Raw genomic sequence first — 22,768 nt, forward strand, 5'->3', positions numbered from 1 at the left:
CTAGCGGACCTGGCATCCTGGAGGACCCGCAAGGGGCTGGGGGCGTGGCTCCGCGGAAATGGGCGTGGCTTAACCAAGGGGCGTGGTCATCATGGGAGACCTCCACACCGGGGGCTCTGGTGGCATTGGGGGGTCCTGGTGCAGAAGGACACCCACGGGAACGGGGGGAGCTTGGATAGGTGTCCCAGAAGCACTGATGGATGTCCATGGGCCTGGGATGGGGTCCCCAGGGGCACTGGGGGTGCCCATTGGTTGGGAGGGCTTGGGATGGCAGTGGGGGTACCCATGGGCTTGGGATGGGATCCCCAGTGGGGTGGGGGGCACACAGGGGCTTGGGAGGGGCACAGGATGGAGTCATTGGTGGTGGTGGTAGGATCCGTGGGCTTGGGGGAGGTGGGGATGGGGTCCCCAATGGCACTGGGGAGATCTCTGCGCGGAGAACGGCATGAGAAGAGGTCTCCAGTGGCACTGGGAGCATCCATAGCCTTGGAGGGTCATGGAATGGTGCCCACCTTAGCAAGGGGGGTTTCAGGGCCTTGGGATGAGGTCCCCAGTGGCCTTGGGGGTACCCATGGGCTGGACTGGGCCTTGCATTGGGGTGCCCAGTGGTGCTGGGGGATCCAGGAGCTTGGGGGAGCATTGGATGGGTCTCTGTTGGTGCTGGGTGTATCCATGACCTTGAGGGGAGCATGGGATGGGGTCCCTGATGGCACTTGGGGGTATCCATGGGCTTCGCAAGGGGTCTCCAGTGGCACTGAGGTTTTGGGGGGTCCCTCAGTGTATCCCAGTACCCATGGGTGGAGGTCCTTCAGTGCAGGAAACACCCATGATTTGGGGCAGGGTGACACCAGCCTGGGGGGTCACACCAAGCCCCCCCAGTCCCGCCCTCCCCACCCCGAGAGGGGCCTAGGCTTTAGCATATTAAATATTTAATTGGCAGCAAAGGCACCCGCTGGGCCCATCAAGAGCAATTAAGCCCTCCCCACCTCCACAGCCCCCCCAGCAGCACCATCCTGGGGACCCACCACAGGATGGGGGGCTCCCACCTTCCCCTCCTGGCTCTCAACCCCCCCAGGGCACCCCAAAATGGGGTTGGGGGAGAGCTGGGAGCCGCGGGGAGCAGAACCCCCCAGCCCTTCCAGGGTGTGGCAGGGAGCCCCTGGGGGTGCAGGGAGACCCCCCCGGCACGGCCCCAAATCACTGCAGGGGGGAGATCTTCAGGGGAATCATTATCCGGGATTCCATGGTCCGGATCAGCGGCACTGGGGGAGCAAAGCAGACAGAGGTGAGGCCAGGGGGTCCCCAGCACGGCCAGGGCGTCCCCAAAGCGGGTGGGGTCCCACTCACCGGTGTAATAAACGTTCTCATCCCAGCCCCTCTTCCTCCAGGCCGCATTCCTGGTCTCCTCCCGAGACTGCAGATCCCTGTAGGCTGTGGGGAGAGGATGAGGGGGCACCCTGAGCCCCCCAGCACAGCCCCCAGGCCGGGGGACCCCCAGGGGTGACCCCCTTACCCCAGAGGTGGTGCACCACGTAGAGCTCCCCGATCTGGGAGAAGAACCCCCCGACTGCCTCCTGGTTCTCCTGGCGGTACTTGATGGCCCGAGCCCTGCACGAAGCAGGGGACACATGGGGGGCTGCCCCAGGGGTCCCCCCTTCTCCAGAGGGAGCTTTTCCCACTTGGATCCCTCCATGCTGGAAAACCAGTGCCTTACCAGTTGTTGCCCCACTCGATCATGGTCCCTGGCTGGAAACGGGGGAGGAAAACCAGTCAGAACCCCCCTGCTCACCCAGCTTGGGGTCTCCTCACCCAGAAGGAGGAATCTGGGGAGCTGCCCCCCAAAACCGGGGTACACCAGCCTGAAGACCCCCCCGAGGCACAGGCTGATGCCCACCTTCAGCTTGTAGGTCCTGAGCTCGTAGATGTTTGGTCCCTGGCGGGGCTGGGGCTCATTCCAGAAGCTGAATTCCAGGAGCAGCTGGTTCCTGCGGGACAGCAGCATCCGGCTCCTCTCCTTGCGGAAGTCCAGGTACTCCTGGGGACAGCCCCAGCCGGGGGTGTCAGGGTGGGGGTGACACGGGCCGGGGGCGTGGGGCACAGGGGGGGCTCACCCCGGGGGTACCTTGTTCTGCCTGAGCTTGTTCATGCAGTCCATGAGCGCCGGGTACCCGCCCGAGAAGCGCCACAGGTGCACTGCAAAGAGGGGTTTGGGGTGGGGAAGGGGAGCAGCGCCCCAAAATCCCACCAGGACCTCTGCCCGTGGCAGCAGAGGCAGCAGGAGCCGCTGCCTAGCCTCACCTGCCTGGTCCTGCTCGCCGTACCACGTGTTCCAGTTGCCCACCAGGTCACAGGGGTAGTCGGGGTCCGAATGGAGCTTGGGCAGCACCTCCTCTCTGTGGGGGCACAGAGGGGGGCAGTGGGGTGGGGGGCAGCGCCCCAAAACCCTCCCAGTGCCCCTCTTTGCCCTCCCAAACAGGATCCGGCACAGCCTGGGGGATGCATCCATTTCACAGGGAGGGAAAGGCACAGTACAGGGACTCAGATCCACCCAGGAGCTCCAGGGGCCCTCCCACTCCTGTCAGTCCAGAACAGCACCCCAACACCACTGGGATGCTGGGAAGGCCCCTCAGTGTGCTCACGTCAGCTTGTTGTAGGCTTCCAGGCATTCCGGCTTCACATTGTGAACTGCAGGGACAGGAGAGAGGGGCTGGGAACGGGGGAAGGAAGGGGAAAGGGGTCCCAGCGGGTGGGCGAGGGGTGCAGCCCAGCTGTGCCTGCCTTCCTCCCGGCAGCAGCACTCACACTGGATCTTGTAGAGGTTGCTGGTCTCCTTCTTGGAGAGGAGGTTGGAATGAGCATCCTTGCGGGGATCCACCTTGTGCACGAAGAGGGAGCGGAACCAGCTGCCCTCCACATCCCTGGAGTACCCCCTGCGGGACAGCGGGCGGGGGGACACCGGGAGTCACCGGGAATGGCCGGGAGTCACCGGGAATGGCCGGCAAAGCAGGATGCAGAGGCCTCAGTGCCAGTCCTGCGGGCAGCTGCCTCCATTGTCCGGCTTGCAGGGAGCCCCGGGGCTCCACGGGCTTCTGCTCAGTTCACACTGGGAGCCCCGTCCCCGGTCTGGGCTGGCTCTGTCCCCAGTTCCAGTCTGTCCCCCTGGATCCAAAGGGGTTTGGCCACGCTGCCCAGCAGAGCAGGGACACTGGTGTGGGGGTGTGGGACAAGGGGGGCACCCCCATGGGAGCCCCCTCAGCCCCAGTGGCCACTGCAGTGGCAGTGACCCCTCCATGGGCAGGGGCACACCCCCCACAGGACCCCCTGTACCCAGGGGCTGCTCCAGAGCTGGTGACCCTTCCACGGGCAAGGGGACAAGGGGACGTGGGGCGATGGGAGCAGCCCCCAGCCCCCCAGCCTGTCCCCGGGGTTCCCCCCAGCCCCAGCGTGGCTCCGGTGCCCGGAGAAGGTCGGGCAGCGGCGGGGGTAGAACGGGGCCCCTCGGCCCCGGGTCCGAGCCGCGGCCAGACCTTTGTCCCCAGCGAGGCAACGACCGTGGGGCCACTCTGGGGGCCGCCCGCCGGCTCCGGGAGGGCAGCGGGGCCCGGGGAGGGCTCGGGGGGCTCGGGGTGCGGGGTCCCCGCCCGGGGGGATGCGGGGAGCGGGGGGATGCGGAGAGCGGGGGGATGCGGGGTCCAAGGGAGGATCAGGAAGCCCACGGGAGCGGGGGTCCCCTGCCGGGGCGTGGGAGTCTCAGGAGTGGGGCTCAGGGGTCTCAGAAGGGGGATACGGTGTCCCGGCCCGGGGGGATGCGGGGTGCGGGGGGAATGGGAGGACTCAGGGGAGCGGGATGCGGGTGATGCGGAGAGCGAGGAAGATGTGGGTCTCAGGGGCTCAGGGTGGGGTCTCCACCCGGGGGGATGCGGGGAGCAGAAGGGGTGCGGGTCCGGGGGAGCCGCAGGGTCCAGGGGGGAGGAGGATGGGGGGTGTCGCCGCCGGGGGAGGCGCGGGGAGCGGGGTGGACGCGGAGTCTGGGGCAGGATGAGGGATCTGGGGATGCCGCGGGGGCTCTCAGGGCGGGGGTTTCAGGGGTCCCCGCCCCTCCCGCCGCCGCCGCGACGCCTCATTGGATGCCGGAGCGGGGGCGGTGCCCTCAAGCCCGGCGGCGCTCGGCAGCCAATCAGAAGAGGCGGTTGGAGAGGCCGGTGGCTGACTGGTCCCGATGTCTCGCTCCGGCGGAGCTGCTCCAGGAGGGCGGGGCTTCCTCGGACTCCGCGCTGGGGAGGCGGGGCCAGAATGGGCGGGGCCGCTCGGCCAAGGGGCGTGGCCGGGGCGTGGCCGGGGCGTGGCCGGGTCTCACCTGCGGGCTCGGGCTGGGGGTGTCCCCGCGGCCCCCCCGGCGTGTCCCCAGCCCTGGGGGGACATTCCCGCGCCGGGGGCTCCTCCTGGGCTTGGGGCACCTGCGGGAGGGCACAGGGAGCGCTGCTCCGGCCGGACCCAGAGCCGCTCCTGCCCCAGCCCCGCTCTGCCCACAGCCCCGCTCTGCCCACAGCCCCCCTCTGCCCCCTTGCCCCTTCTCTCTGCTCCCGAGCCCCCCACAGGCCGATAGCCCCCCCCCCCCCCCCAACCCCCCCCCTTTTCCCCCCCAACCCCCCCCCCCCCCCCCTTCAGTGTAGTTGGCTGCCTTTAGTGCACGGACCTGCTCATTAAATAGATACACCAAGAACTGTTACCTAAGCAAGCTTGACAGTAAAGAAAGGACAGACTGAGTTAGGGAGAAAAAGGGAAGAAAAAAGACAGCCTGAAGCAAGTCACTTCACACGCAGAAAGAGCCACTGAACGAATGCTGTTCTCATAAACAAACTAAAAAAAATACCTTGTATAAGAAGAGAACTGTGAGGACTTGACAGAAAAAAGGCAAGATTTTCTACCCACTGTTTTCAGTTTTCCTATAGCCGCCCCCTGCACCATAGCCCCCCCATTTTGCCCCATAACCCCCTCCCACCTCTCAGTCCTCCCGTTTTGCCCCAAACTCCCCTCACCACACGGATCTGCACCACAATCACCCCAGTACTTGCCCCCCTCATATTTTCCCCATTTCAATTCTCCCCCACCCCAGATCTCACCTCGCTGTGGGGCAGTGGAGGGACTGGGGGGCAGCAAGGAGGGGGCACGGGCCCCTCACCCGGGGAGTGCGTGGGCAGTGGGGCAGAGGGAGGATCCGCACCCCGGGGTTCCTGCAGCGCCTGCTGGGAGAGCGAGAGGGCCGAGCTGGGAAGCGGGGAGAAAACAGGAGTTAAAGGGTTAACTGCCCCCAAGACCCCACAAACCCTCTGTGCCCCCCTCCCCAGCTTCCCCAAACCCTCTCTGTCCCTCTCCAAATTCTCCAACCTCCTCCTGCCGCCTGGGACCCCACAAACCCCTCCAAACCCAGCCCTTCTCTGTGCCCCCCCACAGACCCGTGCCCCCCGGTGCCCCCCGAGCCCCACTCACCCGGGCAGGGCCGATGCCCCCCGGCGCAGGGCACAGACCCAGGCGTGCAGCTCCTCGGCGCTCTCGGCCCCCAGGCAGTACGTTCGCATCCCGGCGTGTTCAGCCTGGGAATGGGGGAGCCTTGCTAGACCGGGCTCAGGTGTCGGGGTCCCGGCCCCCCCACGCAGGGCACCCCCGGATCCGCGGACCCAGGGAGCCGGGGCTGACCGTGAAGAGGAACTGGGGGGCGCGGGGGGCGCGGGGGGCGGCGGGCAGGACGCGGATCTCGTAGCCGGGCAGGGGGAGGCCGCCCCGCACTTGCTGCTCGCTGCTGTCTGGGGGCAGAGGAGGTCACAGTGGGGGGCACCAGAGCGCCCATCTGCACCCCGAGGTCTCCAGTACCATCAAGGAGATGCCAGGGACCTCCTCTGATGCCCCCAAACCTCCTCGGGGCCCCCCTGACCATAGAACCCCACCAAGGACTGTTCAAGTCCCCAGGGAGCCCCGATCCCCAGGAATTCCCAATGCTCCAGAGACCCCCAATCCCCGGGGAATCCCTGACTCCCCCAGAGACACCCAAATACCCCAGGGATCCTTGATCCCACTGGGATCTCTGACTGCCCCAGGGACCCCCAATCCCCCGGGATTCCTGGTCCTCCAAGGGCTGCCCAACACCCCAGGACCCCTGAGCCCCCCCAATGACCCAGAGACACTCCGGGATCCCTGATCCCCCCAGGGACGCCAGGTCACCCCAGCCCCCGACTCCCAGGCCCTCCGGGTGTCTCCAGACCCCGTGCCCCCCTCACCCCGGTAGTAGTAGAGGCAGAGATCCACCAGTACGAACCAGCGGCGCTTCCAGAGCCGCAGCCCCGAGCTGTCCTGAGAAGGATGGGGGGGGCGGGAACGGGGGCTGATCCCCCGCAGCCCATCCCCCCCCGGGACCCTCTGCTGCTCCAGACCGCTCAATCCCTTCCGATTCCCCCATTCTCCTCACCCCCCAGGACTCTCTGCCACGCCAGACGCCCAAACCCCATAACCTCCCGCACCTCTTCCATCCCAGACCCCATAACCGCCCCACACTGCCGGGTCTGACCATGTCTCTGATTTCCCCAAACCCCATAACCCTCCCTCACCACCCACTGACCCCCCACAACTCCCTCTGATGCCCCCCCCCAAGCCCCACATCCAGCCCCATGACCCCCTGACACTCCAGACCCTCCTAACCCCCTACACCCCTCTAGCTCCTCCCCACACCCCAGGTCCCCCCAAAACCCACAAACCCCCCAGAATCCCTCACCTCAAACCCCACACAGCCCTGAGTCCCCTCCCCAGCCCTCCCCACGCCCCCCGCCTCACCTGCTTGTGCAGCCAGCCCTGCATGGCAGGGGGGGTGCGGGGGTCCCTCCGCAGTGCCTGCTCCCCCTTTCCAAAGGCGTGGACCCTCGGCACGGGCCGGCAGGGCTGGGCAGGGCGGTCACCCATGGCAGGGGGCCAAGGAAGGGCCCCCCAGAAGCCCCCCAGCCCTCCTACCCCAACGTCCTGCGGAGGCAGCGGGGGGCCGGGGGGGGTCCCCATCAATGTCCCCATTGTCCCCGCGGGGACAGAGGCCCCTTTCTTCCCGCTGCGGGGGCGGGGGCTGCTCCCGGACGCCTGGGTCCCCCCGGGGGTGTCGGGGGGGCTTCTCGGCTCCCGCTGCTCCCTTCCCCCTCCTGCTCCTGCCCGTCCCCCTGTGCTGGTCCCGGTTTCTGTCCAAGTAACCCTGAACTGGTCCCAGTTCCCATCCCAGTAACTGTGAGCTGGTGCCAGTCCCTCCCGTGCTGGACTCAGTTTCCATCCCGGCAACTCTGAGCGGGTCCCAGTTTCTGTTTCGTTCCCTCGTGCTCGTCCCAGTTCCCAGCCCGTTATCCCACACCGATCGGGGTGGCGGTCCCGTTCCCTTGCGCTGGTGACGGGTCCCAGCTCCCGCCCCATCACCCCAGCGACGGTCCCAGTTCCATTACCGCCGCTGCTTCTGCTCCCAGCGCCGGCCGGGGTCCCGCTATTGGTGCCAGTCCCTGTCCCTGTCCCAGTCCCAGCCGCAGTCCCAGTCCCGATCCCAGTCCCTGTCCCGATTGTAGTCCCTGTCCCAGTCCCAGCCGCAGTCCCAGTCCCGATCCCAGTCCCTGTCCCAGTCCCAGCCGCAGTCCCAGTCCCGATCCCAGTCCCTGTCCCAGTCCCAGCCGCAGTCCCAGTCCCGATCCCAGTCCCAGTCCCAGCCGCAGTCCCGGTCCTGCCCCGTGTCCCCGCCCGCCCCGGGCGCTGGTCCCAGTCTCTGCCGCCACCCACGAGCCCGGACACCCGGGTGCCCCCGGGACCGCGTGGGTCCCCTCGCCATGGCAACTACCGAGAGGGCAGCACCCCGTGTCCCCCAGGGAACCCCGTCCTGCGGGGACACCCACGGCACTGGGGACACCCGTGACACGGGGTCACGGTACCGGGGACACCTCAAGGACCTCACGGACCCACAAACTCCTCACATCTCAGCGATCCCTGACATCCCAAGGACCCTTATACCCCACAGACCGTACCCACCCCTGGACACCCCACGGGCTCCTGACACTCCAGGGACCCTGGACATTCGGGGGATCCCGGACCCCCACAGACCCTGGGGACCCCACTGAGCCCAGACACCACTGGCCCGGGGACCCCGGACACCCCTCTGACCCTCCAGAGAACCCGGCTTCCCCACGGAGCACATAGAGACGCCGGACACGCCCGGATCCGAACACCCCGCGGACCCCTGACACCTCACGGGCCCCAGACACGCCAGGGTCACCTGACACCCTCCCGTGTCCCCGTATCCCCCGTGTCCCCGTGTCCCTGTGTCCCGTGTCCCCGTGTCCCCCACGCCGGGTCCCGGCGCTCGTCCCCGCAAGCAGAGCGCTCCGCCCGCCGCCAGGGGGCGACACCGCCACGCCCAATCGCTTCCTCACACGGCTCTTAACGGCCCCGCCTCACCCCGCCCCTTCCCTTGAGCGGCGTCCAGTCTACCCAATCACAGACGCTTCTGCTCCCGCTTCTCCAGGACACCCCTTTCTATTGGCTGCGAGGTGCGGCGGGGACGGGCGCACTGCGCGGCGCGGCCAATGCCACGGCGGAGGGGGCGGGGCTAGGCCGCCATGGCGCCGCCGCCGCGCTGACCGCGCTGCGCCGCCATGGCCGGGGCCATCGCGTCCCGCATGAGCTTCAGCTCCCTCAAGCGCAAGCAGCCCAAGACCTTCACCGTGCGCATCGCCACCATGGACGCCGAGATGGAGTTCAGCTGCGAGGTGACGGCCCGCGCGGGCGCGGGGTCCCGCTGAGGGGGACGGGCCCCCCGACCCCCCCACAGCCCTGAGGGGCCCGGAGCCCCCTCCCGGTCCCCCCCATCCTCCGCCGGTTCCCGGGGCCTGCCCTGGGCCAGCAGCGGCACAGCCTTGTTTTGGTTATAAATCGGCGTTATCCTGGTGTGATTTTGGTTATAATTGCCTTTTATTCTGGCTATAATTCGGCTTTTTTTTTTTTTTTTTTTTTTTTTTTTTTTTTTATATCTTTTTTTTTTTTTTATATATAGGGTATTTTGGGCCTGCCCTGGGCCAGCAGCGGCACAGCCTTGTTTTGGTTATAAATCGGCGTTATCCTGGTGTGATTTTGGTTATAATTGCCTTTTATTCTGGTTATAATTCGGCTTTTTTTTTTTTTTTAATTCACCTTTACTTTGGTTATGAATCGGTGTAATTTGGCTTTGCTTTGGTCATACCTTTGCTTTGTTTTGGTCAGTGTTATTGTGTGTCTAATTCAGTTGCAGCCTGGTTATAGTTTGGCTTTATTTTTGTTATCATGAATCCTTCTCGTGTGTGTAATTCAGCATTGTTTTGGTCATAAATTGGCTTTTTTTTTTCTGGGTCTAATTTGGCTTTATCCTGGGTATAATTTGGCATTATTCTGGTTATAATTCGTCCATATTTTGCTTATAATTCAGCCTTATTCTGGCAATAATTCATCTTCACTCCAGGTGTAATTTAGCTTTATTTGGGTTATAATTTGGCTGCATTCTGTTTATAATTCAGTCTCGTTCTGGGCACAATTTGGCATTATTCTGCTTATAATTCATCCTATACTTTGGCTATAATTCAGCTTCATTCTGGGTATAATTCAGTTTTATCCTGGTTATAATTCAGCTTTATTCTCATTACAATCCAGCTTCCTTTGGGCTCTAATCCAGTGCTGTCCTGCCATCCCAGCCCAAGTCACCACTACGCTGTGGCTGTCACAGGCCTTGAGGAATCTCAGTGCCAAGGCTTGAATCCACAGGAATCCAACTCCCAAGTGCTCCACAAACGCCCAGGAACAGAATTTTGGCATTTTCCTGAGCTCTTAGCTCACCATGAGGCTGAGAGATGCTCCAGGGGGTTGGGTCTGGCTTGTCTGTGATAATTTCCCTTTCTGGGGCCCTTGGAACTTGTAAAACCTTCTCCCAGGGCGTTGCTGCCAAACCCTGGGATCTGCTCTGCTTTTTCAGCTGGTCCAGAGGTCTTGGCCACACAAACACTGAAACCCAGTCCAGCCTCTGCATTTAGTAGGTTATATTTCATTATCCTGACCCAAACCCTGAGGGGCTCCCAGCGCCCATCAGCCGAGGGGAGTTTGTCATCACCGATTTCCCTGCTCTGGAAATCTGCTCTCAGCCCTGAAGAACTTCCTGCTTTTCCTAGGGATTGAGGATTTGCTCTGGGCAGCCGTGTGAGCTTCCCACTTCCAGCAGAGTGTGAATGTCCTGGCTCTGGTTTGGTTGGTTTCCCGAGGTTGCAGCAATAACTATAAAGTAAATAATTGTGAATTTCGGTGCTGTGGCCGGGTGTCACTTCCCACTGGGATCAGGGGGCTTTGAGGCAGCACTCCCGTGGGATTTGGCTGTGGAGCTGCTCCATCTCCAGCTGACTTTTCTGGGAGGATCCTGCCAAAGGAACTTGTTGCTGCAGACTCCTGCAGCTGGAAGGAGCTCAGGAGCTGCTGAGGACTCCTTGTGTTGGAGCTGGTGCTGGGGGGATGCAGGGGGAACTCAGGCCTCATCCTTCAGCATGGAATATTGGAGCAGGAGAGGGGATGGATGGATGGATGGATGGATGGATGGATGGATGGATGGATGGATGGATGGATGGATGGGGCTGTTTCACACCTTGCAGGTGAGGAGTGAGTTTTTCTGGAAACCTGGAAGGGTTTGGGTGGGAAGGAACCTTAAAGCTCATCCAGTGCCACCCCTGCCATGGCAGGGGCACCTTCCACTGTCCCAGGATGCTCCAAGCCCCAATATCCAGCCTGATCTTGGACACATCCAAGGATCCAGGGGCAGCCACAGCTGCTCTGGGCACCCTGTGCCAGGGCCTGCCCACCCTCCCAGGGAGCAATTCCTAATTCCCAATATCCCATCCATCCCTGCCCTCTGGCAGTGGGAAGCCATTCCCTGTGTCCTGTCCCTCCATCTCTTGTCCCCAGTCCCTCTCCAGCTCTCCTGGAGCCCCTTCAGGCCCTGCAAGGGGCTCTGAGCTCTCCCTGGAGCCTTCTCCTCTCCAGCTGAGCACCCCCAGCTCTCCAACCTGGCCCCGGTCCCTGGAGCATCTCCGTGCCTTCCTGGGCTTGCTCCAAGCCCAGGGCAGCCCAGCTGGAGGTGTGGGTTTTATCCAAGCTCCATCTGAGCAGGGCAGCTCCCTGGCTGGATCTCTGTCCCAGTTTTTTGTTGCACTTGGGAGGCTCTGGGGAAAGCTCCTCGTTGTTGACTCTGCAGAAAGATCCTGGGACAGAGGGATCAGACACACCTCCAGTGGCCGGGGTGGGAAGGTGGGCCAGGGAAGGGCTTGGCTTGCTCTACACCCACAGTGAGACCTGGAGCCAGGAGTGGAGTTTGTGCCCTCCTGAGAGGGAGTGGCGTGGCAGAGTTGATTTTTGGGACAGACCATGCTCCTCCCTGAAGGAATCTGGCCCCTATCCCAAAGTTTGCCAGGAGAAGAGTGAGCAGTACTGTTTACTCAGCTATCTGTGTGCTTTGAGGTGCCTTTGGCCAGGAAGGTGAGGGAATTCTGCCTCACAAACACTTGAGAGTTTCAGTGGAAGGAGGTGCAGTGGGAATCCTGTGGTTTGGGGGCTCTTCAGATGTGTTTTTGTGATCTGTGAGTGGCACCTCATGCTGACAGGGACAGAGAGCTGCTGCTCTGTTGGATGTCTGGGGTTGGTCTTCCATGATCCCGGGGGTTCCTCCCAGCTCAGGATATTCCATGACCCAGCTGTAGCTGCTGGAGGCTCACCTTCTTTCTCTGTGCTAATTTTTCAGTCTGCTCCCTAGCAATCCCCAGCTGTGCATTTTAAGGGATTAAACCTGCTTTGCATCTGTTTATTCTACAGTTGATGTCTCTAAATTGAACCTAAATCTAAAATAATTCCTCGAAATGAAATCTTAATATTTCTAACACGGCAATGGAGATTAATAATCACGGTTGGGGTTTCACTTTAAAGACTTCAAATTTGTTTGGGGAAATCGTGGAGGCACGAAGCGAGTGTCTTCCTTTTGTTACTTCTATCTCAGAGGTTTGAGCAGTACCTAATTAATTGATAACATCTGGAGGAAGGGTAGACATTTGCATAGCTCTTGAATCCCTGTGCTAAAGCATCCCCAGCTGCTGCCTCACCTTCCTGAGAGCCTTGGACAGCCATGGGGAAGCCTCTTCCCTGTGAGGCTGGGGAGGCCCTGGCACAGGGTGCCCAGAGCAGCTGTGGCTGCCCCTGGATCCCTGGCAGTGTCTAAGGCCAGGTTGGAGAGGCTTGGAGCACCCTGGGATAGTGGAAGATATCCCTGTCCAAGGCAGGGAGGTGAAACAAGATGGGCTTTCAGTCCCTTCCAACCCAAACCACTCCGTGAGTTTCGCACTAATGAAAACCCCGTGGTGTTTTTGAGTGCACATCCAAAGCTCTGTTTGTCCCACCTCTCTGGTGGGATGGCAGAGTGTGGTGCAGCTGATGTCAGGTTGGTCTCCCCACCTGCCATGTGCAGTTTTTTCCCTCTCAGAACCAAGTTCCCTGGCTGGTGGGAGAATCCCTCCATCTTTCTTTTCGTCTCCTGGGTGTCTTTGCCAATTTCTTCCTCTTTCAGTGCTCAGCCCTGTTAGAGTCTCTCCATCTCAGAACCATGGCCCATTTTCCAAAGGGTTTGTTTTTCCCTTTCTGTTGTGTTGTGATTTTGGGCTTGAATCCTGCAGGGATGGTCACTCCATCAAGGTGCAGCTCGCTGCCCGGCTGCTTCCCAGCCTTTATCTTTTGGTGTCTTAAAAAAGAATTGGAAAAGCTTTGCAGCCAGCCCGGAGAAACAGCTTAAGTGTTCAAGCAGCGAGAAGAGGCAGGTTTGTGCTGATGTATTTGCTGGTCTAAACATGCATGCAGTTATTGCTTCAGTGCTTAAGCTGTTCCTCTCTGTCCAGAGGATAATCCTGGTTGGAAGGGATCTTTATTTTAGCCCAGTGCCCCACTCAGTGCAGGGCCAGTTGGATGTAAAGCCCTTGTAAGTAGAAAAGTCCTGATTTCGGCCACGTGTGGCCGAGTGCTGTCCCTTTGTCACCAGACACAGGAACTTGTGTAGCTGAGCTGCAAAGCTCATCTTCTGGAACAGGAACAACCAAGGATTTGGTGGTGGAAATCTGGGTGGAAATGAGTTTTTGAGGAAGAGCTGGTGCAGTAAATCTGAGCTGAGTTTTGAGCTGTGTCCAGTCACTGCACCAAAATGAAAGGCAGGAGGAGGAAATCAGGGAGCAGAATGCCCTTGGCTTCCTTCTGCATTGCAGGGTACTTGGAAGGGGGTTTATAAAGATCCATACATTCCCAGTTTCAGGCAGCAGGGTGCTGATAGGGACAGTGACCTCTTGATGCTGCAAAGCTTCTGTGAGTGGACACAAACTTAACAGGAAAAGAGCAGTCTGTGTGCAGGAACAGCTGTTTAAAAAGCTGAGAGAAATAATCCCCCTCAGCTACAACTTGATCCCAAATAAATTGTTGGGATATCAGCTGTCAGGTCCATGTTTCCTTCCTGCATGTGCCTCTGTGTCCTGATCTTGTGCCATCACTCAGGAGCACGTGCTGCTCTCTTTGAATCTGAGACACAGCAGGTAAGGGCTTTTTCCTCACTCATGTCTCAGAGGGGTTTATTCCCCAAAATCTCAGAATTTCTGATTCACAACAGTGATGTTTGGGAGTTGATGTTTTGGAGGTGTCTTCCTTGGTGCAGTTCATTCCCTTAAGTTGTGCTTGTGACTTGTGGACATGGATCCTCTTTGGCTTCGTTGCCTCACCCTGCACCTGAAAAGTTCTCTGGATCCCCTGCTCCCATCACAGCCTCTTCCAAGCCAGTAGGAAACTCTTGTTACTTCTCTCCAAAGACTGTTCAAAACTGCTATCAATCCCCAGACTCTGTTAATTAATCCAGAGATGTGTTGATGCAGAGGGGAAGGAGGGAGGACATTTGGGACAGTAAATCTTTCTCTTTTAGTGTGTAGACTCCAGTTTTGATGCTCTTTAATACCTCTTTTTTTTTTTTTTCCTTTCTTTGTACAGGCAGTGTCTTTCACGTAGGTGGTTTTTGAAATTAAAGGTACTTGAACAGGGAAGAAGCCCTGGAAATAATCTTGAAGCTGGGAGGCAACACTGGTAGGGAATGACACAGCCGTTCAAAACTGCTGCCAATCCCCAGACTCTGTTAATTAATCCAGAGATGTGTTGATGCAGAGGGGAAGGAGGGAGGACATTTGGGACAGTAAATCTTTCTCTTTTAGTGTGTAGACTCCAGTTTTGATGCTCTTTAATACCTCTTTTTTTTTTTTTCCTTTCTTTGTACAGGCAGTGTCTTTCACGTAGGTGGTTTTTGAAATTAAAGGTACTTGAACAGGGAAGAAGCCCTGGAAATAATCTTGAAGCTGGGAGGCAACACTGGTAGGGAATGACACAGCCCTGGAAACGGGAAGAGAGGCATTCAAGCTGGCATCACCCCGAGGTGAGCCACTGGCTGCCCTCCCAGCCTGGGTGAGCTGCCTGTGTTCAGAGCTCAGCAGTGCTGAGGGTTCATCAGAGCAGGTCAGGCTGGGCTGCAACACCCTGTGTCCATCAGCTCCTGCATGGAGGGAAGGGGCTGTCCCTTCTGGGGCAGGGAGCAGTGTTGTGCTGCAGATGTGTAAGTGCAGCACAGAGACAGCTCTGGCCAATGTTACAGCTCTGTGCATCCTCAGCAGAGCTCCCTGCAGGATCCAAACCCTCCTTTCGTCCTCTTGGAACTTCTTGCTCTGCACTCAGTTGCTGCTTGACCCTGTAACTCTTCATCTGTGTGAGCCAAACTTACAGGGTGAGGTGAGGCTTTAGGACAGGAAATCATGGAATGGTTTGGGTTGGAAGGGACCATAAAGCACATCCAGTTCCATCTTCTGCCATGGGTAGGGACACCTTGCACTAGCCCGGGGTGCTCCAAGCCTCATCCAGCCTGGCCTTGGACACTGCCAGGGATCCAGCCACAGCTTCAATCTGTGCTTACAGGGAACAATCCCTTCCCAATATCCCATCCATCCCTGCCCTCTGGCAGTGGGAAGCCATTCCCTGTGTCCTGTCCCTCCATGCCTTGTCCCCAGTCCCTCTCCAGCTCTCCTGGAGCCCCTTCAGGCCCTGCAAGGCTCTGAAGGGGCTCCAGGTGTCCCTGGAGCCTTCTCCTCTCCAGCTGAGCACCCCCAGCTCTCCCAGAGAGAGAGGGGCTCCAGCCCTTGCAGCATCTCCGTGGCCTCCTCTGGACTGGCTCCAGCAGCTCCAAGTCCCTTCTGTGCTGGGACCCTGGATCTGGAGGCCGCTCTGCAGGTGAGGTCTCACCTGAGCGGGGCAGAGGGCACATGGTCACCAGTTGTTGTCCCCTGCCTCTCCCCTGGCTCTGTCCCAGCCGCCTGTCCCCGGCGTTGCTGCTCCGTCTCTGTCTCGGGCAGACACCAGGAACGTGCTTGGCTGCACCATCTGCATCCTCACGCCTGGGCGCGTTTTTGGCCTCCTCGGTGGTTAACAGAAATAGGTTTTAATTAAAAGCTCATTATCGAGTTGTCGTGTAGCATTAGTAAATAAAAATAACTTTTACAGCCCAGCCCTGTGACTCAGTAAGTGGCGATTGAAAATATTTGACATCACTTTATTTAAAACAAAATTGACGAATATTACATTTTTGATTCCCTGTTTGCTCCAAATGGGCTTTAAATCTAAATAAATGGATGTCTGTGGCACTGTGGTTATCATTCAGGTCCAGAAGGAGAAATAAGTGTGCTCTGCAGTCTCAAAATCATCTCCATTTCAGTTGTAAACTGCTGTGGCTGGGTGGTTTGGGCATCTCCTGTGGGATGGGGGTTTGGAGTAGCTACAGCCTACATCCATTTCCTCATTCTCAGGTGGTTAGTGGAGGGATGCTCTGCTCAGGCCCAGCTCTTTCCCTTCTGCCCTCTCCCTCCCTGTTTCAGTGAAGAGGTGTCGTGTTCTCTTATTAAGATTTGATCCTAAACAGGAATAACTTCACTCTGAGCACTTTTTCCTGGGGCTTGGTCCCCTTTTCCCAGCAGTCCTTTGGCTGTCGTGTCACAGTAGGGACTCTTGCCTCTGTTTACATCCCTAGCATAGAGCAAACACCTAATAAAATTATCTGCAAAGCAAAAAGCCATTTTCTGTGTTATTTACGGGTAAATTGGTGCAATAAAATACTCTGTAAATGTGAGTCATTTCTGCAAGGTCGTGCCTTAACCTTGTTCCGTGGGTGGGGTGTGCAGAGACCGCTGCTCTGGGTTTCCTGGGAAGCAGCTGAGCCTTGGTATCTTCTGCTCACCTTTTTGTGCCCTTATTGTGCACCCTGATCTCAGGAAGATCAGGAGCTGAAGCTCCAGGGGTTTGTGTTTATAATGAGGAGGTGAGATCTTCATCTGTGCCCCCTGAGCAGAGCCAGGTTCCGTCCCCTGGACTTTGGGCACCTCCCTGTTATCCCAGGAGAGCCTGTTGTGTGGGGAACCTAAATATTAAATTAAACCCGTCCTTCTTGCCTCCCCTTTACCACATTTGACATTGTTGGAAGAAAAGCATGAGCCTGATAATGTTTTGGGAATCTCTTTTCTGTGTAGGCCCCACTCTCAACCCTCTCTGTGCAGGATGCTTGCACCCCCTTGTCCCTTGCTGCCCATTTTTTAGAATTGTGGAATATCCTTACCTGGAAGGGACCCACAGGATCATCCAGCCCAGCCCTGTCCCTGCCCAGACCCCCACCAACCCCACCCTGTCCATCCCTGGCAGCGCTGTCCAAAGGCTCCTGGAGCTCTGGCAGCCTCGGGGCCGTGCCCATTCCCTGGGGAGCCTGGGCAGTGCCAGCACCCTCTGGGGGAAGAACCTTTTCCTGATTTCCAGCCTAAACTTCCCAACACAGTTCTGTTCCCTGGCTTGCCCTCCCTCCTTGTCACCCCTGACGAGAGGACCAGACAACCCTTCTGCTAATTTTTGGATCTGCTTTATCGAGTGGGGAGCTGAGGAGCAGTTGTGAAACTTGACAGAGAGGTTATGCTCCGAAATAAATCGCGCGGTTGCCTGCGAGTTGGAAATGACTCCCGGTGCAGGTTAATAAATAATGCAAACCCTGTTAATAGATGCCAAATGCGCCGTCTCCGCCAGAGAAAAAGATGATGCCAATAATCTGGGCTGGAAGTGCTCCGTTCTAGCCACTAGCTGGAGAGTTTTCAGTGTTTAGTGCTGTTAATTTAAAATGTTTTGCTGCTAGATTGTAACCGCTCTGTACTTAGTGAAGAACACAAACAGCTTGTGGAGTAACAGCCTGTTTATAACGCACCTCGTTCCCGTGTCCCTTCCGCGGCTCCTGAATCCCTGCAGCCACCCGTGCTGTGATCCTGCTGATGGGAAAGGAGCTGCAAATGTCAGAGGTGATGCCTGCAGCACAGGGAGGATGCTGGAGTGACGCATCCCTGTCCTGACGGTCACACTGAGGTTATCATGATGTAGCGTTTTGCTGGGAGATGGAGCTTTGTTACAGTATCCTGCCAGCCACCCCAGCATAGGGCTGAGAAGGTTTTTTTTTCACCTCTGAGCTCCTTAGTTTTGTTTTCAGGAGCTCAGAATGGCTTGTAAAATCATCTTTGTGCTTCAGGTGTCACTTGAGTGCCGTGCAGGGAATGGCGTGACAGGCACAGTGTGGATGGGAACGGCCAGCCTGTCCTGGCTGTCCCCCAGGCTCTCTGGACAGCAGCTCTGTCCGTCCCCTCATGCCCTGCAGGGGCTTTTTATCTAGTAGTTTACAACCACAGAATGTGGCAGTTAATGATACAAAGCCTGTAAAGTATGGGTGAGGAGGGCTGAGGTCCTGGATGCCTGTAAAGCAGTTGGAGTTCAGCTGTCAAAAGATGCCACTTGCATGCAGATGGTTATTTTAAGTACCGAGGTGTGGAGGGAAATCATGTCTGTTGGAATAAAGGTGGCTGCTGATCATTGATATATTTAATGAAGGTAATTCAGCACAGTTGGGGAGGATATGTGCTCTGTTATGGCTGGAGTCTTGAGCATTGTGCAAGAATGTTAAATGTCTATTCCTGCCACCACAGAAACGCGTGGTGACAAAGCGCTGGTGTAAAATGCAGCAGCAGAAACCTCACTTAAAATACAGTCCCTTAAAGAGGGGCTCGTAAAAAAAGGAGAGAGCGTTTTTAATGCAGGCAAATAGTGCTAGGGGAAGGGGGAATGGTTTTAAACTAAAAGAGGAAAGATTTAGGTTAGGTGTCAGGAAGAAATCCAGCTGTGTGACCCTGGCATGGGTTGTCCAGAGCAGCTCTGGCTGCCCCTGGATCCCTGGCAGTGTCCAAGGCCAGGTTGGAGAGGTTTGGAGCAGCCTGGGACAGTGAAAGGTGTCCCTGCCTATGGCACTGGGTGGTCTTTAAGGTCCCTTCCCACCCAAACCATTCCAAATTCCCATCACCAAGTCGAAACTGCACAGAGCTCCTGCTTTAATCCACAGTGCTGCTCTTCAAAACAAACTGGTGGTTTGTGTTTTGAGAGGAAACCTTTGGGTCCTGTGAGCTCTTGAGCACAGTTTGGGTACCTGAGGTGTTTCAGTGAGGAGTCACAGCCAGTGGAAATTCCAGGTTTAACGTACTGATCCCATGGGATGTGGAGCCACGTCCTGGTGCTGCCATCAGCAGCCTGTCCTGGGAAGGTTTGGTGCAGGCACTGCTGTGCTGAGACTGAAATATGGTCTTAGAGAAGGAAAAACAGCCCATAATGCTTTATACAAAGCAGTTTAGTGAAGAAATAGCCTTTTGCTGGCAGCCTGCTTTTATGTGCCTGCAAAAATGGTACCAAATAGCTCTTTTAATGGGCCTCACTCTGTTTTGTCTGAGCCCTGGAATTAACCTCCCACTTAAAATCATAGTCAGGAAAAGATCTTCTGCAGTCTGAGCCATCCTGTGCCGAGCTGGAGCCCACCCGGGGGCTGGAGGATAGTGAAATGTGTGAAATTAGGGGGTTATAATTACAGCACTGCCAAACTTGCTGCTCCTGGCGTTTTGACCCCGAGGTGTTGACAGCGCCCGATCCGAATCGCGGCGAGCAGTCCGGGGGTGGTGATTTTCGGGAGGGTGGCGGCGGCTTTGTCCTATTCCGGGACTGTCAGCGTGCGTGTCTGTGCTCTCCGGGAAGGGGGAGTCGTCACTGAAAGGCAGAGCTTGGCTGAGCTGGGCCTGGCTGTGCCCACAAGGCGGCAGTGGGTGACAGCAGGAGCGGCGCGGCGTTAGTATTGATGTGTCCAGGTGGCACCAGGATTGAGTTGTAGTGACAAGAGAGTGCGCGAGATCTGTTTGCCCAAGGGCTTTGGAGTAATGGCCATATGTCTCGGTCCAGCAATTGTTTTCAGCGTGCAGATGGAAGACCAAAGTGGCTTTGGCATATTAGATTCACGTGGTTTATGTCCCTCTTCACCTCTCTGCCTCCCAACACCTCCCGGTTTTATGAGCAAACTTCAGTAGCATCATGGATGCAGCTGCAGGATTGCTCCAAGGACATGGTCCTTGAGCAACCAATTTTCTCTGCTCCTTGGCTGCTTCTGTCACCAACATTTTCAGCAGAAATGCAGTTTAACTGTATCAAAATGTGCTCCAGAAGAACCGCTGACTTCAGTGGTAACGATGGGGATTTTGGAGCTCTTTTTTCCCTTCTATCCGTGCAGGGTCGGTGGCTCTGGATGCGCTCCGTGCAGGGATTGTGTCACTGCTGATTTTGTGGCTTCTCTCTCTGAACCCCTGGTGCTGATGGTGGTGCTTGTGCAGGGCTTCCTGAGCCTGTAGAGAGGCACGTTAAAGCCACCAAGGGACAGTTCAAAGGGATTTTTATTCCCTTCTGGCAACAGGCAGGAACCTAAACATGTCAGGAGCCTAAACCTGAGCTCAACAAGAGCCTGAATGAGCCCTTAGTTTCCCAGGGCAAGAAACAGGAGCTTTATGGTGTCGTTTTTTGGAAAAGGGGGGAAATTTCAGTTTCCTACTGAGGGAGGAGCTGGTGATCTGCGGATGAGATCAGATGGAAGGAGATAGTGTGTGCCTGGGTAGGGTGTTTTCATGTCTGTACCAGATGCATTCTTGGGGATTTAAAGTTGACCTTGAGAGGTGAAAACAGTGCATTTGGATGAACAGAGAGAAGTTCTGAAATCCACCTTTATAACTCTGCTTCCTGTTTGCTCTCTGGCAGGTGAAATGGAAAGGGAAGGACCTGTTTGATCTGGTGTGCAGGACACTGGGACTGCGGGAAACCTGGTTCTTTGGGCTGCAGTACACGATCAAGGACACGGTGGCTTGGCTCAAAATGGACAAGAAGGTTGGAACCAAAGTTCACAAAATCCCAGAATGGTTTGGGTTGGAAGGGACCCTGAAGTTCATCTCATTCCAAACCCTTGCCATGGAAAGGAATATTTCCCTTGAGTCATTGTGTGGGATGACAAAGGAGAATGTCCTTTTGTCTTTGAATGCCCGAGGTTGTGTAGAGGGTGAACTGGGACAGATATACTTAAATCCCATCTCTGTGGTATCTGGGGGTGTCAGACTGGGAAAAGAGGGCAGAGATGCCCCATCCCAGCATCTGTGCACACTGAATCCCCTGGAGACATTTTGGGTCCCAGTCATGCTGGGGTGCTGCACTTTGGGGTGACTGCAAAGCAAATGAAACCTAAAACTCTCTTTTGTGCCCCTGAACACAAAACCATCAGCAGAAAAGTGGAGTTGCCTCTTGTTTTGTTGTTGAGAAATACAGAGAGCTTGGGAGGAGGAAAACCAGAGTGAAAAGGAGATGGGGATAAGGGAGGAAAGGCTCCCCAGATCTGTGAGGGGAGGGTTTTGGAGGTGTCAGGTGTGGCCCTGTTCGCATCCAAAGGATGTGACACTACAGCCAGATGGTCATGGACACCGAGGGAGGCCTGGGTGTCTCACCTCTCAGGCTGAGGTTTTAAACCAGCATTTAACTGGGGATTAGCAGAGCAAGGTGGTAAGAAACACCAGTGAAATAAACTCAGTGCAGGAAAACAAGGAGAAAGTCGGGTGGTGGCGCAGCAGGATCCTACATCTCTCTGCAACTATCAGGAGAGGCAATGAGCACGTGGCAGATCAGGATCAACCTTCACTGTCTCATTTCTCATGCTGTTTGTTTCTGCCTTTTTTTGTTCCCTTGCATCATTAGGAGTGTCAGAAATGTTTGTTTTCTTTTTTTAACTATGGTGTTTGAACTATTTAGGTCTGTTCTAGATGTCTAAAAGTGTCTGACAGAATATGTGCTCATCTGAACAGAAGGGAGCTGGGTCTTGCCTTGAAGAAACCAAATGGCTTTTGTATCCCACAGGTCCTGGATCATGATGTTCCCACAGAGGAGCCCAAAACTTTTCACTTCCTGGCCAAATTTTACCCTGAGAATGCAGAGGAGGAATTGGTCCAGGAAATCACCCAGCACCTGTTCTTCCTGCAGGTAGGAGTCAATACACTGCTATCCAACCTTAGGGAGAGGGAGCCAGGATGAGCAGAAGGTCCCAGGGTCAGAGAGTTGGTCAGCAGAGTGTGCTCCACATCCTTATGTTCACACTTGTCTTTAGCAACAGATACTTCCTAAAATAGGTGAAGGATGGTTTTTGTGGAGGAAGCAGCTTGCCCAGACTGCCAGACCTCTGAACTGGCAGTCAAGAATGATAAGGTGATCCATAATATCCATGGGTGGTGGCTCAGGGACATGGATCTGTCAGCCAAGGGCTCGTGTCCCTCTGCATGAGCTGTGCTGAGGGGTGGCAGCTGCCTTTAGATGTGCCAGCAGTGTTGTGTGGAGCAGGGGAGTTTGATCCCGGAGAGCAGAGTGCAGCCAGCCTGTTCCCAGGCTGCACAGCAAAGTTCCCCTCCTCACTAAAAAGCCTTCAGGCAGCTGGAGCAGAAGAACATCCCAGCAGCTCAGCTCTCTGATGGAAAAACAGAGGAGAAGGGGAAACCTCACAGTCTCACCTGCCCCAGGAACTCCTGCCCTGCAGTTAAGCATTTGGAAACTCTGGTGAACACATCCTGGTTGGGTTTTTTTACTTAAATTATTCTACAAAACTTTGTGTCCTGGGAAATCAGTTCAGCTGATGATGTGACAATGCTGCACGGCTGGTAACAAGGAGCTGCTGTCACAGGAGCTCTCTTTCACAGACATGATCAATTTTCTGCCACAAAATCCATTTTCTGACACATTTTTCCTTAGAAGAGTTGTGTCAAGCACGGTTACAGGGAACAGAGCCCTCCCTAGTCAGCCGGGATGTTTCAGCTGCTCTCTGGCTGTTAATTTGAAGATAAATTACAAAAACTTTTAACAAGTCACTCATTCTTATGTTTCTTACACCAAAGTCAGGACAACCTGGATTTGGGAATACCTCTGTAGCCTGCAGGGTGTCCTGCCCTTTCCAAGTGAGCTCACCAGGCTCTTGATACTCCTCACTCTTCCGAAGTCCATCTTTTTTCTCTAGGGCCGAAAGTGTTCTAAATGCAAAGAATTCCTGTTAATTTCCAAGCTCAGTCTCGTGCACTGGTGTCTCTGTAGGGTTATTTCTGAACGCCTCATTTGCCAGGAGCTTTATCCACGGTGAGGAAAAATGCTGTTGGCATCTTTGAGAAGGAAAATCAGAGAGGAAAAGCCATTCAAGCTGCATTTTCTAAATGCAGACCATGACTTTGCTGCTGGG

The 22,768-nt window shown here is 56.8% G+C and overlaps 3 protein-coding genes across 8 annotated transcripts in view; 1 reads left to right on the top strand and 2 right to left on the bottom strand.

The window, feature by feature from the left end:
• Positions 1-936: 936 nt before the first annotated feature.
• Positions 937-2,916, bottom strand: NIPSNAP1 (nipsnap homolog 1). The gene is given in 10 exon segments (XM_041420545.1): positions 937-1,262; positions 1,348-1,431; positions 1,514-1,608; positions 1,715-1,746; positions 1,895-2,035; positions 2,123-2,193; positions 2,299-2,393; positions 2,640-2,685; positions 2,803-2,847; positions 2,850-2,916. Coding segments are annotated over 10 exon segments (741 nt in total). The 3' UTR covers positions 937-1,197.
• A 1,152-nt stretch (positions 2,917-4,068) lies between these two features.
• LOC121344373 (pleckstrin homology domain-containing family A member 4-like) lies at positions 4,069-7,001 on the bottom strand. The gene is made up of 7 exons (XM_041420262.1): positions 6,826-7,001; positions 6,276-6,348; positions 5,698-5,804; positions 5,491-5,594; positions 5,124-5,268; positions 4,358-4,457; positions 4,069-4,274 (listed from the first exon to the last, which is right to left on the bottom strand). The coding sequence occupies exons 1-7, from the start codon at positions 6,949-6,951 to the stop codon at positions 4,069-4,071; spliced, it is 861 nt and encodes a 286-aa protein (XP_041276196.1). The 5' UTR covers positions 6,952-7,001.
• A 1,612-nt stretch (positions 7,002-8,613) lies between these two features.
• NF2 (neurofibromin 2) overlaps positions 8,614-22,768 on the top strand; it is a 47,388-nt gene continuing 33,233 nt past the window's right edge. For 5 of the 6 annotated variants that reach the window (XM_041420360.1, XM_041420359.1, XM_041420355.1 and 2 more), the window contains exons 1-3: positions 8,614-8,777; positions 20,269-20,394; positions 21,409-21,531. In XM_041420360.1, the coding sequence (XP_041276294.1) occupies positions 8,664-8,777; positions 20,269-20,394; positions 21,409-21,531 (363 nt within the window). In that variant the 5' untranslated portion in view covers positions 8,614-8,663. Of the gene's footprint in view, positions 8,778-14,374; positions 14,519-20,268; positions 20,395-21,408; positions 21,532-22,768 lie in introns of those variants that run through there. The other variant, XM_041420362.1, reaches the window with a different exon arrangement.

Source organism: Onychostruthus taczanowskii, unplaced genomic scaffold, assembly GCF_017590055.1.
Source record: "Onychostruthus taczanowskii isolate IOZ18803 unplaced genomic scaffold, ASM1759005v1 scaffold64, whole genome shotgun sequence".
In the NCBI taxonomy this organism is placed as follows: domain Eukaryota; kingdom Metazoa; phylum Chordata; class Aves; order Passeriformes; family Passeridae; genus Onychostruthus; species Onychostruthus taczanowskii.